The 17,774-nt window shown below is 31.0% G+C and overlaps 1 protein-coding gene across 4 annotated transcripts in view; it reads right to left on the bottom strand.

Moving 5' to 3' along the window:
- rhea (Talin_middle and talin-RS domain-containing protein rhea) overlaps positions 1-17,774 on the bottom strand; it is a 114,200-nt gene that overhangs the window by 13,747 nt on the left and 82,679 nt on the right. For 3 of the 4 annotated variants that reach the window (XM_014415153.3, XM_067051666.1, XM_014415152.3), the window contains 22 exons: positions 17,068-17,270; positions 16,770-16,983; positions 16,195-16,441; positions 15,949-16,114; positions 15,352-15,810; positions 13,733-13,987; positions 12,990-13,189; positions 12,585-12,708; positions 12,242-12,424; positions 11,906-12,156; positions 11,621-11,811; positions 10,671-10,930; positions 10,405-10,567; positions 10,117-10,313; positions 8,801-8,931; positions 8,299-8,536; positions 8,022-8,192; positions 7,169-7,432; positions 6,849-7,094; positions 5,216-5,444; positions 4,853-4,977; positions 2,776-2,901 (listed from right to left, as the gene is read on the bottom strand). In XM_014415153.3, coding sequence (XP_014270639.1) covers positions 2,776-2,901; positions 4,853-4,977; positions 5,216-5,444; positions 6,849-7,094; positions 7,169-7,432; positions 8,022-8,192; positions 8,299-8,536; positions 8,801-8,931; positions 10,117-10,313; positions 10,405-10,567; positions 10,671-10,930; positions 11,621-11,811; positions 11,906-12,156; positions 12,242-12,424; positions 12,585-12,708; positions 12,990-13,189; positions 13,733-13,987; positions 15,352-15,810; positions 15,949-16,114; positions 16,195-16,441; positions 16,770-16,983; positions 17,068-17,270 — 4,643 coding nt within the window. Of the gene's footprint in view, positions 1-203; positions 424-2,775; positions 2,902-4,852; positions 4,978-5,215; positions 5,445-6,848; positions 7,095-7,168; positions 7,433-8,021; positions 8,193-8,298; positions 8,537-8,800; positions 8,932-10,116; positions 10,314-10,404; positions 10,568-10,670; positions 10,931-11,620; positions 11,812-11,905; positions 12,157-12,241; positions 12,425-12,584; positions 12,709-12,989; positions 13,190-13,732; positions 13,988-15,351; positions 15,811-15,948; positions 16,115-16,194; positions 16,442-16,769; positions 16,984-17,067; positions 17,271-17,774 lie in introns of those variants that run through there. The other variant, XM_014415155.3, reaches the window with a different exon arrangement.

The raw sequence follows: 17,774 nt of genomic DNA, 5'->3' as shown, positions 1-17,774 counted from the left end.
CCCACAAACTTTTATCTGTTAGAGTTGACAAACCATAAGGGAGTGTTAATTTATTAGTGGTTAACATTAACACTTTCAACATCAACCAATGTTTAATAAAATACATACCTATAATTCTTCAGAAGGTTAAATGTTAACCAACATTAGTATTGGGGAAAATTATCCAAATTGCTCAATGGTTTAGAAAAAAAAAAAATCAAGAGTAATTTCATTAAAAATGTAATAAATATATTTTCCATAAAAAGTATTCAATAAATAATGTAATATTTTAAATTTCCAAAACAATACATTTGGAATATGGCAAAGAAATTAATCACTAATCATAATTTTTTTAGTTGAACAAGAAAGACGATCTATGTTCTCATGGACAAGATGTCTTATAAATTCCTCTTCAGCGATGTGCTCAGCAGACCAATCATAGTCCTGTTCAGGGACAAACCAACCAATCAGTTTGATTTATCAGTTAATAAATTACAAATTATTTTTGTTTAAAACCTTATATTCAATATTTATTAAATTGACAATAACAATTTTGTATAAAAATACAATCACCACCACGTTAGACTGAAACAAAATTTGTGCATAAAGTAATATAAAAACAAAACATTCAAAGAGAAAAAAGAATCGCTTTCTCATGCACTCTGAACAATTGAAGCAAATGAATTCATTCAAATGCAATACAGTAAAACCTCAATTATCCAACATTGATTAATTGTTTTCTACTATCCATAATAGTTCTAATGAATTGACCCTATATCATTTGAAATAAAAAATAAAAAAACCTTGTTTTCCATAAACTTTTTAATTTAAACAAATGCTCAATTACACTTTAACTAATTTAACTTTAACTCAATTAACACTTTTAGATAAAGATCTATATATATATATATATTTTTTTTTTTTTCAGCTGCATGAGATATTTTGATTAAATCATATGTTGAATCCATTTTCTCCTATCACACAGTTTTTCCCCAACAGGTTTGCAGTAATTAGGTAATTAAAAATACCATCATTTTATTAATACTAACACTGAATAAAAGAGAATAATTTTATTCCTTAAATTTTTCTAATACATATAAATAACTAAAATCAGAAAAATCCACATGTAAAGTTCTTTTATAAAAATAAATTTTGTTTTATTTAGTGCTAAAGGCTCAAGTAGGAGTAGGTAAAAGTGCCCCAGAGAGATGTAACCCACTTTACACATATGTGCACCCATGCAAGATTTTCCTCATCACACAGGTTTCTCTTCTCTAGAGCCCTTTGTTTTAGAAAATGAACATGGTTAGGTAAAGATTTCCCTCTGACTTTCGTTTATCATGCCCAACACTCTGTAGAGCTATTGTTATCTTTCTATAAATTTTTACACAATTTTTTTTTAGTGTTTCTGAGAAATTAGCAATTAAATAAACTATTCTAAAGCAGTGGTTCCCAAACTTTTTATACTATGGCACCCTTTTGGGCAAAAAAAATTTTGCAGCACCCTTGTTGAGCTAAAAAAAAATTGTGGCACAATTATCCTTAGAGCAGTTGAATATCCAGGAGAAGAAAAAACAGTGAAAAGTAAATGTAGGAATGCACTGTATATTCTTTTTTTTTAAAATAATTTTAGAAAGTGGCATTCGTTTGAGGCACCCCAGTTTAAGGACCACTACACTAAGGATTCGCAACAAACTTTAAAACATATAGAAAAAATATCCCATGCTGTTTTTTAGCTGCAGACCCGTGCAATCAATAATAAAATTCATATTTATCTGATAATGAACATGGTAATTTATTAATTGATTTAATAAAACAGATAACACGTTACAAAAGTTCATTGGTCTGTATTAGGCATGTGCTTCATTAAATACCTTTTTAAAACAATTATTTTGACATTTAATTGAATTTATTTTCCAATGACAAAGTATTGTCATTGAAAAATGGAAAACACCAATGAAATCTGTATTAAAAAACTCTATTCAATGTTATTAAGTTTATATTAAATATTAAAATTTTTTTGTCTATAAAATTTTAATGAATTTGATATTGTTATATTAAAAATGGATACACAAATTTTTATTTAATATCTACTTCTTATTTCTCAGAACCGATCTGCAAATATCCCTTAGGTTCAAAGCAAATCAAATCAGAAGTGCAGGAGAATAAGAGATCCTTTGAAATGGGTATGATGACAGAACAAAACTTGTTCAGCTTTTAAATCTAATTTTTTTTACCTATAAAATGTATAACACAATTACAATGTTTTTTAATTATCTGTCCTTAATTCTAACCTCTTAATCAAGGTTTTACTGTAAAAAGCGAAAGAAGAATTATGCCTGAAAATGAAAAGTGATAGGCCACAGCAAAATTAACATTTTCAATTATGGAAAATATATTTACAACATCGAAAGCTTACACTAAAGAAATAAAAAAAAAAAGATAACTGAAAAGAAACACAAGATTTCATCAGCTCTCCCCGACTGGTTGGTTGGTTCCCCATTTTCTACATTGAAAGAGATTAAAGTCAAACAGTTAATAAATAGATAGTGCAAGAACACAATCGATATTAATTCATATTCATGTGATGTTAATTTGTGAAATCTAAAATTGGGGTTAAAATAAAATAAAAATAATTAAATCCAACAAGAGCATACTGTAGAAGAAATTATGATTTTGGTTGTAATAATATACAGAGGAAACTTAAGAAAGAGAGATGAATGACGTGATAGAATAACATCATGCAGAAGTTGTTCCATGCCAGTTATCAACCATTAACACTGATTATAGCCTTACTTTAGCAGATTCCTTAAGATGATTCATTGTCGGATCATTGATTGATTTACCCGATGCAGCTTTGGTTGCCTGAATCAAATCACCAAGAGCGGAAGCTACATCTTTAACAGCATTTATTAGCATCACCTACAATTAAAATTCTAAGCTTTAAAAAATATTAAGTAGAAGAAAAATTAAATTACATTACAGCAGTTAGGTTATGTTCAAGCAAATAGCAAAATTTATGTTAGAATTAAATAATTATTGTCTAAAAGGTATAAAGAAATATAACAACCACCAAAATAAAAAAATATATATATTAAGAAAATAATTTTACTAAATCCAAAGACATACTTAAGTAAGTGGATCAATTAAAATTTCTCACTACTTCTGTAATAAAAAAAAAAAAAATGTTGGTCCATATTAAGGGCCTAACTGCAATTATCATATTCTTCATTTTACCAAATTTTACAGGACCTGTACCACTACAACCCTAGAAGAGTTAGGGTTCAGTACTTTGTAAAGTATTGTTACTAGACGAAAAATTGTGCAAGGAGGTGATTTGGTCAAAATCATGCTCGATGCCAGATTTTTATCCCAATTAAGGGTACTCATTGTATAGGGGTGAACCCCAGAGTGTTTCCGAATCGACAGGGTTGACTCACAGCTAAATAACGGAATAAATAATTATTATCTGCCACAGCCTGATTCGAACCCAGGTCCGGGAATAAGTAATACAGCACCTTACTCACTGAGATAAAAATAAAACAACAGCACCTGCCCCTAAACAAAATTTACTGCAGAAAATGGAATTGCTTCCGCGTACCACTAAAACACATTGCCCTAACCACAGGTACACATTGGACGCCTTGTCCCCACCACTGGGACAATAATCCATTTTCGTACCCCAAAAAAGTGCAAAAACTAATATTTTCCATTCTTAAGGCCTTATAGACCAATTTTTCATATTTGGTAGTAAAAGGGTTAAAAGACTGATATACTTTTTTTGTTGGGGAACATAAAACAAGTTCTAACAAGATACTAAATAGCACTTGATAAAACATAGATTGATGTCAAAAATTTATGTTTATAAAAAATCTAACAATTCAGTTTATACAAACAAAGATCAGGGAGGTTCATCCTCATATTCTTCTAATGAAGTTCATCCAAACTATAAAAATTTTAAATTCTCATTAGATAGCCACTATTCTGTTAGAGGAAATTAACTTCTTTTTCTTAGGTGTACATTTGCATTTAAGGATTGATATCTGTACAGCTGCAATTCATGAAGGGTCAGAAGTTCAGTTCTTTGTCAGCAATGCTTTTTCTTCAACAATGTTAGTGCAAGGAGGTGATTTTTCATGATCATGCTCAACCGCCAGATTAAGAAAAAAAATTACCTCCTAAAAAAGAAGTTGAGAATGGAAGTTTCACAGCAAGGCCATTCATAAAAAAACACAACGTACTCCTATAGTTTCATCAGGAACAGTTTAGTAGTTTAAGAAATGAGAGGTCTTCTGATAGAGGAGAAGGCAACAAACACTTGACTCATAAAAAATCAATTTTTTTTTATAGGACCATATAACGATTAAATTAAAAAAGAGAAAATGGTTGGGGGTGTGGTCAAAATGAAACACAAATAAGTTAATGTACTTCTTTAATTGTGCCAACGTTTCAGCTAGAGTTTCTTGCCTTTATCAAGGCTAAGAACAGAACAACACGGTCAACTATCACTCATAATTAAAAAAGAGAAAATAAAAAATAAATAGTTGATTAAACATATCCTCTAATTCAAGTAACTGTATGAAACATTACTCTGAGATAGTTCATTTGTATGCTAAATATTACTGGAATTGACCAAGTACTATCTATGTTTTATAAAACAGAGGAAGAGAAATGAAAATTAAACAAAAATAAAATTTGCATAAATGGCTAATTTTTCAATTGGAAAAATTACATTTGAAAGATACAACCCAATTTTACACAAAGTATTTAAAACTAAAAATTACCAAAAAAAAATAAAACATTTTCATTTACGACAACAAGCCTGTTAGATAAAATGACAAATTATTTGATAATAATGGAAGAACAAGTTTACCTGAGCTTCAGGATTATTGCTTCCTAAAGATGCAGCTCCAAACTTGACCACTTCGGCAAGCTGAATGATAGTCGAAACAGCATTCTGAGCAGCAACGGCAAGTTGCTCTTGAGAAGAAGCAGCACCTTATTTAACATTTGAATTCATCAGTATATATGTCTTACAAATATAAATTTTAATATTCTTAAAAATAAAATATGATTTGTTGGGGTAAGAGATAGTACAAAATACAAATTGCATAGGTAGAAATGTAAACTCATTTGAGAAAAATATTGTTTAAAGTTACGAAAGGGATTTTTTTATTTTTCTTCTCACTCTTACATCCACTTAATAAGATTAGTATAAGTATAATAGATTATTTACCAGCAACTAGAGTTTTAGTATCTTCCACTAGGGCTTTGGCAGTTTTAAGAATGTTCTCTCTATGATCGGCAAAAGTGTCACCTTCAGTTTCTGCATTCAAAGTTCCAGCAGTGGCAAACATAATAGTTGTATCTAAATCTCCAATGATTCCACTGACAGTACTAGCAGCATTAATGCAAGCCTGTGTTCCACGTGAACCAGCTTGCAATGCTGACAAAACTTCTGAAACCTGAATCATAAAACATTAAGTGTGAGAAGTAAATTTTTATTTATGAAATTACATTATAATAATTAACCCTTTCAGTGTCAGAATCTACTTCTTCCCCTATGGCCATCAGCAAAATTTTAGTTGTTTTTTTTATGTACAATAAAATTTTTTTTCCCAATTTATTTATTATTTTTTATCATAATAGCAATGACCTTGGCCAAATGGGATAATTTTATCCTCTATGGTCAAGGCAACAAACCATTAATGAATGATTTGAACTTAAAAGAGATCAAATTTTATTTGCATTTATATTATTTAAATTAATTGCTTTTCGTTAACTGTAACTGTATTATAATAAAAATAAAAATGTTCTTTCAACCATAGAATTGTTCATATTATGCATTAAATCAAATAGCCCTTACCTAATAAATAACCTTTTACAGTTAATTTAACATTTTTATCAGAGTTAAGGGTAAATAAAAAAGTAATGGAACTGAAAAACATCTTACTTTATTTATTTCTTGTTCCTGAAAAGTGTTGATATTTGCTGATTACTTATATTATAACTTGAATTACTGCATTAGAAATATTCACTGTTCACTATGTAATATAATTTTGAAAAAAATTATGAAATAAAAAAAAATAACTTTTTAAAAAGTAATTTTATATTTTATCCTAAGAGGAGAATAATTCTACAATTAAGGCCCACTTCAGAATTATTACTACCTGAACTACCTGAAGTTATGATTATTTATAAAACTAAAGAAAAATTAAAATTAATAATAAACAACTATAATGGTTTCGACACTGAAAGAGTTAATAGTATTAAAACTAACTTATACATTTTTTAAATGTTTGTGGTGTTCATACATATTATGTTCCAAAGATAATTAAGTTAAAAAAATTTACTAAGAAAACAAATTGAAACTCAAGTGCCATATTGAATAGTTTTACCATGCCTAACTGAATTCATATTTCATATGTCACTGCTCCGGAAGTATGATGCAACTGTAAAATTTTGTGAAATTGACTTAATTGTTTTAGAGGACTCAAAAACTCATTAACTGGATGCTTGTGCATTGAAATAATTGCACTTACAAAATTCACTGCTAGTTAAATTTTTAAGAACAATTATGTTGACTTACAAACATCTAGAAAAGCTAGTTATGAGCCCACAACACAATAAAATCAATTTCACAAAATTTTAAAAATCTGTCATTATATTTGTGGAGCAGCGATATGATAGTTTATTATAAACTTCACATCGAGGATGGCTTGTCACAGTTTTATCATGATTTATACAACATATAGTAACTGTATTGCTTTAAAAAAAATTTAATTAACAGTCAAACATATCCTTGATGTTGGTCAGTATTAAAATATAAAAATGTATACAAATGTTGAAGATTAAACAAAAAATAATACCTTTTCAGCAACATGCCTTCCAGCATCACTTAAACTCCTTACAGAAATGTCATCTGCAACATGGCAAGCTGCAGCAGCATTAACACAGCGAATGACACCAGCACCAAGGTCGAGGACTGAAGTAGTAAGACGAGACGCCACCTCTGGATTGTTGGATGTAATTCTCGCTCCGGTACAATCTGTGGCTAGTTTTGAATAATGCTGAGAAAGTTCTGAAGACAAAGCACCACCTTGCCTTTTGATAACCTAGTGATGAAATTAAAAATAAATAAAAAATAGGCTACTAAGAAGTAACAGAAATCAGATTTCTTTTTTTATACCATTTCTTGAGCTACACGTGCAATTTCTTTTGCTGATGAAACCATTCTGGTCTGATAATCAACATAGGAATCGCCTGAATCAATAATAAGTGAAGATCTGGCAGTTGGATCACCAAGTCGAGACATGGCTCTGTTCACAGCGTCAACAACGCTACAGACAACACCTTCTTGGGTAGAAAGCACTTGAAGGGTATGAGAAAGCTCTGATAAAGTTTCTCGGCAACCATCAGCACAATCATCAACTTCAGGTTGAGCTTTAGCATTCTGATATATAAAAAGGAAATTCCACAATAAGTTTAAAAAAATAAATAAATAATTACAATTTATAAAACACTAACAAAATGTTTTAATTTATTTATTTTTTAATTATGGGCAATCCACAAAAAGGGTGGATATAAAAACCGTTGTTTTAAAGTCTGAATAATAGGCTTCTCTTGTATAATAGTGAAGTATTTTATAATTGAAAATAAAATGTAAGGTTGGAATATCAACACATTTATGGATAAACATAAGAGAATCCTTGTATGAAAGACATTCCATGTCTTCAGGGCTTATCACTAAAAGATCATTTCATAGCTTGAGTATTTGGAATGGTTTTTTTTAGAATGCTTTTATTACGGGCTATAACAGCCAAATTTTATTTTATGCATGAATTCAAAGATGTTCAAATACATTATAGAACTTATTTTCATAATCAGGTATATTATATGCTCTCTGATTCTTTAAAAATTATAATAAAGGAGTGTATTAAACAATTTTAATACAATATTCCTGTTCTAATTTATGTCTTGAAATTAAATAGTTTTTATGTACTTTATATTTTTTAAAATATAAGACAATGATGAAAGCTTACCATTGAATTTCCAGCACACTCCTTTGTAACATGGAGGTACTGAAGAACAGCTTCTGTAACTGACTTAGTTTGATCCAAGAGCATCATCTGTTGTTTACTATGGGACATATTGGAAGCAACTGCTATGCATGCTGAGACAAGGGGTTCCAAATAAGCGACAAGTCGGTTAACCTAGGTTAAAATAAACATTAACAATATTACGTATGGAATAATAAGATGGGCAAGGCAAATTTGATATAAAGTGATATTTTAAATGAAAATAAAAATAACAACTTACTGCATGTCCTATATTTTCAGCTTCTGATTTAGCGGCTATCCTAAGAGGCTCGATAGATTCGAGCACTTCAGCTGCAGAGCCGTGGGCAGTATCAGCAAAGCTACGCAGAGTTGCACCTCGCTGAGGAGCAAGCCCAGATCCAGAAACTGCTGTCATAGCAGCACGATCCAATTGGCGCACTTGCTCATTAACTCGTTCAAGGGCTATATCACATTCCTCTTGACCTGGAGCCCGATCTCTACAATAATAAGATTTTTGAGTTTTATGACCTATACCACTCATACCTCTTCTTTAATTACAAACATGACAAATGTCACTTTGATAATTTATGACCTTGACATTGATTTTGATAACCAAACCTTTAAAGTTAAAATATCAATAACTAAAATCTTTACTTTCCCGAATTAAACTAATTGAGATCAAGCTCATAAATAATTAGAAATTGGCAGACTAGAAATAATTTCTGTAATAAGCTTAAAAAAATGTATATAGTAATTTTTACCTAATGGAAGCAACCAGCTTCTTTATAGACTCAGAAGCACTTTTACTTTGGTTTGCGAGGAGCTGCCAAGTCGGTGGATCTTTCGGGGTAACCACTAGATGTTTAGCGGTTCGTAATATTGAAGCAGAAGCCTGAAAATTATAATTATATACATTACTTACAATAAAAAAAACAAAACAGAAATCACTACCCATAAAAATAAGATACACAAAAAACAGCTTAGGAAAATCATATTTTTAAACAAATTGTACAAATATATCCATGAGTGGAGCATTTAAGAGTAAATTATATTTATTTACAGTACAAGGTACAGCAAATGTGTGAAAATACCAACTGTGTGGAGAAACATTGAAAATATATAATAAATTAAATATTTTGAAAATACAGATTTTTAAAAGATAGTTCTCAGATAGTCATACAACAATGCTTAGTTGCAGAGGAAAACTAGGTAAATGTTGTTCCCTTAAATTACCCACCATTAGAAAAGATGAACACATGAAGTTATTAAAGCAATTAAACATAATTCAACAAAGTTGGAGGTGGCATCATCATCATACAATTAGTTGAGGTAGAACCATATATAGATAAAGTTAATTTATGGATTAAGAATTATATAGTTGTAATATTTTGAAATCACTTAGGTTTAAGCTCAGGTCTACACTAACTCCTTAAAGCCTTTTGTGTTGGGTTAAGAGCAAGGCCACTGGGTTTGAATACGGGGCAAGTGCGGAACATACATCCTACAATTTATAGTCTTAATTATATTTTTTATAATATAAATAAGTATGATATGTTTCAAATAATGAAAAAAAAACTTCTTTCAGTTTCTTAAAAGCTTTCGATAAAAAATTTCAAGTTGATTATTCATATATTCCTCTGTCTTTATGAAATTGAGGAGAACAAGATTTCACATGCGCCTTAAGAGCCATTTACAATTTAAAGATAAGAATGAAAGTCATTTATGCTCTTAACTCATTTCTTTGAGATGCTTGTTCTTGCATTGGAAATTTCTAATATTTTTTTTTTTTTAATGAATAATAAAATGAATCAACTAATTATTTTCAGGTTGACAAAGTTTCAAACATCAGTACAACAACAAACAAACAGTACAACAACAATTTCAAACAATAAAAATTAAACTATCACTAGCCTACCTACTCCAAAATTTTTATGTTTTAGTCAGCACTTGCCTCAACATATGCCTGATTTTTTAAATAAGAAAATCAACCATAATAAAACTAAAAATTAAAGTGATGAATTATTAAACCAAAAAAAGTATTTATGAAAGAATAAATGAATATGCTAAAATATCTCACTTGTAAAATATCTTTTCCAGCTTGTAACACTGGTGCCTGTGCTGCTCTAGCTGATGGAGCGATAACTGCAGGCTCTCCAGAAAATTCTGGTGATGAAGCATAGGCTACCAAAGATTCTACTGCATCTAATACAGGTCGTGTTGCCGCTGCACAGGATCTTCTGTTTTCATCACGATAATCATTGTGCATATCTAGAGCTGTTAAAAAATATAGAATAATGATATAAATTTGTGTTCAAATTAAGTAATATGGAAAATTCCCTAAGAAAAAAAAAAAAATTGACAGTACCTTTAATCTCTTTGACAAGGTTAGCAGTGGAATTGGCAACATCTTTAGCAGATTGAACAAACTGGCGTTTAGCTCCAGTGTTGGTAGTGTTACATGAAGCCACCCGGCAAGCATTACATAAAGCGCTAGTGTGCTTAGCTATCTCAGTAGCAGCACCCATAACCTATAAAATTTAAAATCAAAGATTAATATTGTATCTCAATATTGAAATATTTAGTTATAGTGAATTATTAAAATCTAAAAAAAAAAAGAAAAAGTACAGCTACCTCATTACGACCAGATTTATTGTTGCAAAGTGTGTTACAAGCAGCATGGATATCATTCAATGCTCTTGAAAACAATGTCTGATCAACTAGACCAGGTGAACCAGCCTTACTTCCAGGCTGTGAGATGCCAATGAGGTATGCGGCCTGTGATGCTGCTTCAACAAGGTTACATACTGATTTACCAACCGACCTCACAGAGTCTCCAAACTCATTATATTCTGAGTTTCGAGCATGATTTGCGATACCAGTCATTCCATCTCCTGTAAAAAATATAAATATTGCGAATAGTTATTATTACTGAAATTTTAAATAATTTTTTACGGAAGCTAAGTTGACTTTTTCTTATGCTTTTAGAGCAAAAACCTCTGTATACTAAAGTTTATAAAATATTTAAGAGGGAAGGTAAGACGCTGAGCATTCAACTTGTAAGCACAGGATAGAGTCATCTTATAAATAAGAAATTTATTTCTTGTTTTATCAGCTAAGGGGTTGGGAAACTCTCCTATGGTACAACCACATATGTACTGAGTATAACATATTATTTAACTGATTTTGGAAGAAATCCTTTCATCTCATTTAAAATTTTCATCTGCACCTACCTGAACATACCTTATACAGATAATTATTGTGAAGTGGACAGGATTCGAAGGGAAAGGTTTAGTTGTAACATGTCTCAATATAGGGAACACTTGGGTGTAGCAGGAATTATATAGAAAGGTCAGGTACCCCTGGTTTAGTGAAAAAACTAATAAAGAAAACATTGTCGTAATAGTTGGATAATGAATTTGGCTAAATTTGGAATTTCATGTTTTATATGTTTTTAAGGAATTTAAATTTTGATCATCAGGTGAAATTAAATTTTTTCATAATTTGAAAAAAAATATATTGTCATATTTAATGGAATGAGTGAAACAGTCATATATCAGGAGTATTAGGTCGACATGACATACCTAGAGCCTTACTGCTGTCAACAACTGTTTCAAAGCATTCAAAGTAGCTTTGAGTATTGACAGGCTGAGATACATTCTCAAGAAGAGGTTTCATACTTTCAATACTTCTAATGGTGCTATCACAATCTTTTTGTCCAGGAGCAGCCGATGTACAAACATCAACTAGTGAGTTTATACTTTCCGTCACAGCCCTAAAAAAATTTTATTTTTTTAAATTTAGAAATAAACAAAAAAAATTAATATTATTAAGGAGTATAATTCTATAATAAGTATAATGTTCTTTACCTAGCAGCTGTTGTCAGTTTATTATGAGCATTCGGAGCATTGGGGTCATTTGAAACGAATTTCGCAGTACTAAGCAATTTCGATGAAGTAATTGTGACATTTTTTAAAGAAAGAACCATTTTTCCTTGTGCTTCAGTATCCTTGGTCTGGCCAGCCATTTCCATTCCAACATTTGTCAGGTCAGAAACTGCTGTTCCAAAAGCTTGTGCAGAAGAAGCTAGTTTCACGGAAGAGTGTGCAGTTTGAACCACCTATGATGGAAAAAAATATATATGCATTGCACAAAATATGCATAAAAGTGAAATCTCATTATTTCTGTGGTACAATGACACATACCTTTGATGTAGCTTCAGAAACAACTTCAGCACGACTATTAAGCGAGTCTTGCAGCTCAGAATAAGATTTATTGCTTTTGGGGAACTCTCCTCTATCCAACTGGTTCAAGCATGATTCAATATTACCAATAGCGTCATCGACATCTTTTTGTCCGGGAAGGAAACTTACACAGTGACTAAGAGCCTAGGAAATAAAGTTTATTTCAATTAAACTAAAAAAATATCTAACCAGGTTAAATACAATGATTTTAGATAATTCATGTTCTCAATAAATTTTGAATACCAATGAATAACAATAAAAACACACACCAAAAGATAAAAAACTAGGTAGATATTAAACGTACCAGAGTTACTTTCTTAGCAGCTTGTTGTAAGTTTTCTGAATTTTCTGCTTCATGTAAAGTACGCTGAGCTTCTTTAATGACTATATAGGACCTATACATAATTTCTTCTGCTTTATCAAACAGCCTGAAAAATCACACAAAAACTTAAAATTATATCTTTTTACAATACAGAAAATCTTTGAATTAACAAATTAAAAAATAAACATTTAATATTTACTTAACAAGGTATATAAATATTTATTAATACATGCAATAAAACAGGAAGTAAAACTAGACCAATTTTTAAAATGAAAAATAAAAACAATCATTGGATAATTTAAGGATGTTTGATGTGAAAAGATATTGACACTCTCAAGTAAAATAAATAATAAACTTAAGAATACAAATGAGATGAACATTACTTACTCCTGCTGATGGGCTGGTGAGCTCGCTGTTGCACCAACAGCTCTAGCTGCATTAGAAAAGTGTGATAACGCACTGACTGTTTCTGTAGCAGAATTAGCAGCATATGATTCATCGCCCTGGGTAGCAGCTTTGACGAGTGATGTGATGCTTCTAGCGACCGCTTTACTTGCATTGCTTAGGTCACGACATGCAGATTCAGCCTGAAAATTATGATATAATATATTAGAACCTAATTTTTACATTGAATAGCTAAAAATAGTACTTTTAGGACACAAACTGAACTGTTTTTATTTCTATAAATGATATAATTGGATGAAAAATTGCCTGTTTTTCTCTTGTCATAATAACAGGAACTTATATAGCTTACTTTCAAAAATCAATATAAAATTTCCAAGGAAGATTTTTTTGAAAACAATATCAAACCATAATAACTCTATACAAATAGATTCTTTTTAGTGAGCGAGATATTGTTGATATGAAATGAACTATTATTAATTTTTAAAATGATTATTGTGCAGAATTTTATTGTCATCAATCGTAGTATGTAATTCAACGATAGACAATTAAATGGTTCATGTATTTCTGTAAAAAAACAACCTAATTTAAAGTTAAGTGTTGTAGATACCAGAAGTTGGTGAATAATTTTTAATTCACTTTAATCAGAGAGTTTTAAGGAGTTAATCTTCCAAACTACTCTAATGATTAAAATTAACTTTTTTTTGTTTCTAGAATAGAATACTTACAGTTTCACCAGGTAATAGGCGCACACCACCTTTTGTCATTCCTTTGACCTCTGATTGAATGGATTGAATATTCTCAAGAGCAGCTTGCATTTCCAATGCAGCGCCACATGCATCTCTGGCTCTTCCAGAAGCTGCACGTAGCTCTGCAAGTGAAGATCCAAGTGCTTGGCTTGATTTGCTCAGCTGAAGTGAAGTTGAACCATCAGTTACAGTTGGGATGATAGAACGTGCTGACGTAACCAACTTATTACCAGGCTGCAAGAAAATAAAATAAAGTACTAATTGTAAAAGTATAATAGGTTATACAAAAATACCAGTGTGGAAACAAAGTATATGGAATAAATAAAATATATGAACTTGGACAATTTTTCTATTCATAATTGAAGTAAACTTATTTTCATCATGAAATATTCTACATTTAGTCATTATAAATACATAAATAGGGCAAACACAGAATAACAGTTAAAAATAAAAAAAATTCATGACACTTTTATCAACAGAGTGTAAAATAACCACGAACATAATGATATCTCAACGTCAATGGTAATTAATAAGCTTCCGAGAATAGAGCTGTAGATGAATCTATCTATCAGGAAAATTTTCTGAATTGTAATACGAGAGTAAGAGATTACAGGACATCACTCAATTGGACCAGGACTGCCAATATCGTTCCTCTAACCTTCTGCTCTCCTATTACAATATAAAATATTTTCCTGCTAGAATAGGTCAGTGTTGTACACCCTCCCCCACCACTTCTATTTCATAACATGTATGAAACCAATTTACTCCTGTATAATTTTTTTTTCTTGAGTTTTAGAAAGTCAGTAAAGAAGTTTCACTTTAAAACTAACTTTGATTAATACATTTTTTCAACAACTGAACATTAAAGTAATTTTTTATTATGATTTAATTTTCTATTTTTAGCAAGAGGATACGATTCTTAATCATTTAATCTTCTAAGATCCTTACAAAAAAAAAGCACAGACACAACACAAAAAAGGTAATCAGTTTCTCAAAGGTAACAAAATTTATCATGGAATCTTGATGACGTGTCGATAGAAATAAAGTATAATGAAGTTATTCTGTCCATTCAAAAAAAAAAAAAATACTTCAGTAGTCGAATTGCCCTTAGATGGTCTATAAATAAATAAAAGTAATACTCCTATCAGAAAATAAAGTGGGTGGTTTTAACTCACAGCCCATGAAGGGTCAGGAGTTCAATACTTTGTAAAAAAGTAAATTTTTACCCGATTAAGGGTACCCACTTAATGAGGCTGGGTAGACCCCAGGGGGCTCCTGAACACACAGGGCTGACTCATAGCTAGAAAATAATTATCTGCCACAGCCCGGCTTTGAACCTGGGTTGCTTTGTAGCTACCCATTCCCACAGTGGATAAATGTGTGTGTGTGTGTGTATGTATGTATGTATATATGTATATATATACATATACATACATACACATATTTACTAAGATGATAATTGTATATTGAGGCATAGGCATTGCAATGAAGTAAATAACAACCATGACCAAATTGAATTAACGTCAAAACTTACAAAACTGGTGAAATAAATATTTAAAGAAAATGTAATATTTAAGAAGCAAATAATGAATGGATACCTGCAAGAACTGCTGACTGGCATTAATAAGGTTCAGCTGAGCAGATGGATTATCTGGATTTGAAGAAGACTGCTTGACAGCTTGAATCAGATGTGGTATATGACTCTGAACTACTTCACAATCATCCTTTAGCTGGATTTGAGATTGTTGATTCGAATTGTGTCTTCCAGCTCCAAGGCAAGAGGAAACACACTGGGAGGCAGCATCAGTAGCAGACCTAGCAGCTGTTTCTAATCTCGAAATGAGTTTCTTCCTGATAGTTGGAGTGGCAACAAGTGTTGTGGCAGCGCGCAAATCCTCAACAGTTTGACGAAGATTGGACTGACTCTTTGGATCATGAGGATTAGAAGCACAAGTTCTAGCTGCTTCGACCATACGTGCTGTAGCCTCTGCGAGTAATTTAGCAGCAGCTAGAAGTCTTCTTTGTAAGCTTCCATTTTCTTGTGATTCGGCTTCTCCCTGAATCATAAGTTTTTAACCTTATATGCACTTTGTTATATTAATTAAAAATGTAACCATGCAAATAACTACTAGTACAATCATGTCAGAATTATAGAATTTGAATAATAATAAAAAAGAATATCTCATATTTAATACCTTTATGCTTTGAATGAGCTGAGCAGTAGCCTGACCAAGTAGCCTTGCTTGTTTGACCATTTCTCCAGGGTCTCCGCTGGCTTCAAGAACCCTTTCAGAGGTCATTAGAATCTTTTCAACAGAAGTACTCTCGATCGCTTCCTTCTCTCGTTCTCCTCCTACTTCCCTATTAGAAAAAAGAAAATTTTCAAGGAAAGAAAATAAATTTGCATTTCAAGTAGGTAATTTATTAACAAAGAATAAAACCTAATATGTTTAAGGAGAAGATTTAGAGTAGCCGTAACATCAGCAGCAGCTTCACTCAATTGGCTCAGGAGAACTTGGTCTGTACAAGATTCATTACAAACGGTGACAAGGGATTCAACAGTTGCAGCTACTTCTCGGACCGCTGCTTCCAGCTGTTCTTGGCAAGCTGGGCTTTGTATAGTTGGTGCCACAACCTTAGCACAAGCAACCAACTGGGATGTAGTTAAAGCACATTGGGTAGCAACACCTTAAATAAATAAAAAAAATTATAAATTGATAAATTAAAGCTAAACCAACCACAAAAACTTAATTTCACAAAAGTAATAAATAATCTACCTTTTAGCCTTACAACATTTAGATATGAATGATATAATTGAAAATTGACACAAAATGGCTAAATGAAAGGGCAATCAACAATAGATTTTCATAAAACCTTTAATTTACACTTTAAATTAAGAAAATTTACAATAATGATTTTAATTTAACATATTCTTCAAATTGATATTAACAATAATAAAAAGAATAGGCTAGTATAATTTAAAAAATAAATGGTACTACAAAATAAAATTACAAACCTATAGCTCTGTTTTGTTCAGGTTGATTTAATGTTGAAGCTACTGCTTTTCCTCTAAGTACCAGAGCAGCAGCTTTATTAGCAACAGCTTTCCCGAGCCCAAGAAGTGTATCTTGAGCTTCTTTAAGGGTTTCATCCTCTTCATGGATTTCTGTTAGAACTCTTGAGGAAGCTTCACCAACACGAGAAGCAGCATTCAACAGGCTCTGGCGAGGCTAATTGAAAAATAAAATAAAATTTTGTGTAAATAAGGATTTATAATTAATAATTACAAAATAATTTATAATGTGAATAATTACCTCCTTTGTGGCAGGCTCAGCTGCTTTAAGTAGATCAGTGAATGCTGTACAAAGTTTACGAGTGGCATCCAAAAGTTTGTCACCACTGTTTTCATCAATGAGAGCTGCAAGCATGCGAACCCCACGTGATACCTCAGGAAGACCAGTCGTTATTGTAGTTATCGCAGCTCCCACAGCTGTATGATCAACTTCATCTACTGAGCCTAAAATTTAGGGGTAACAGTTAAATTAATGCAAAACAGGCATATCAGGCTATATACTTATTGTAACAAGGTTATCTAGTTGGCTGTGGTCGAGAGACTTATCAATAATAATTAATCGGGATTATGAAATAAGTGATGTAAAAAAAAAAAAGATGGTTTTAGTTCAGTGAAAATTATAACTTTAGTGGGGAGCAGTTTCAGTATATTCTTAACTCATTAGTTTATTAATAAAAAATTGTTCTTCTTTTGTTATTTATAGGCCCAGATTGTGTTACAATATCGAGGAACAGTTGAATGTCATGAATATTAAGAGATTACACTAGATTAAAAAAAAATACACCAACACTTAATATGTATACACATACATATATATGTTTTCAGTTCAATAATCAAGTAAAATAATTTTATTTCTGTTAATGATCAGTTCATTGAATAATTCATTAAATTTACATGTATTTTATATCAACAATAAAATAAAACATTAAATATTTATTTTTAAAAAAT

This window comes from Halyomorpha halys, unplaced genomic scaffold (genome assembly GCF_000696795.3).
Source record: "Halyomorpha halys isolate HHAL.00 unplaced genomic scaffold, Hhal_1.1 Scaffold94.1, whole genome shotgun sequence".
NCBI classification, from domain to species: Eukaryota; Metazoa; Arthropoda; class Insecta; order Hemiptera; family Pentatomidae; genus Halyomorpha; species Halyomorpha halys.
Note: the sequence above shows the minus strand (reverse complement) of the source record. Positions and strands in the feature narration are given on the sequence as shown.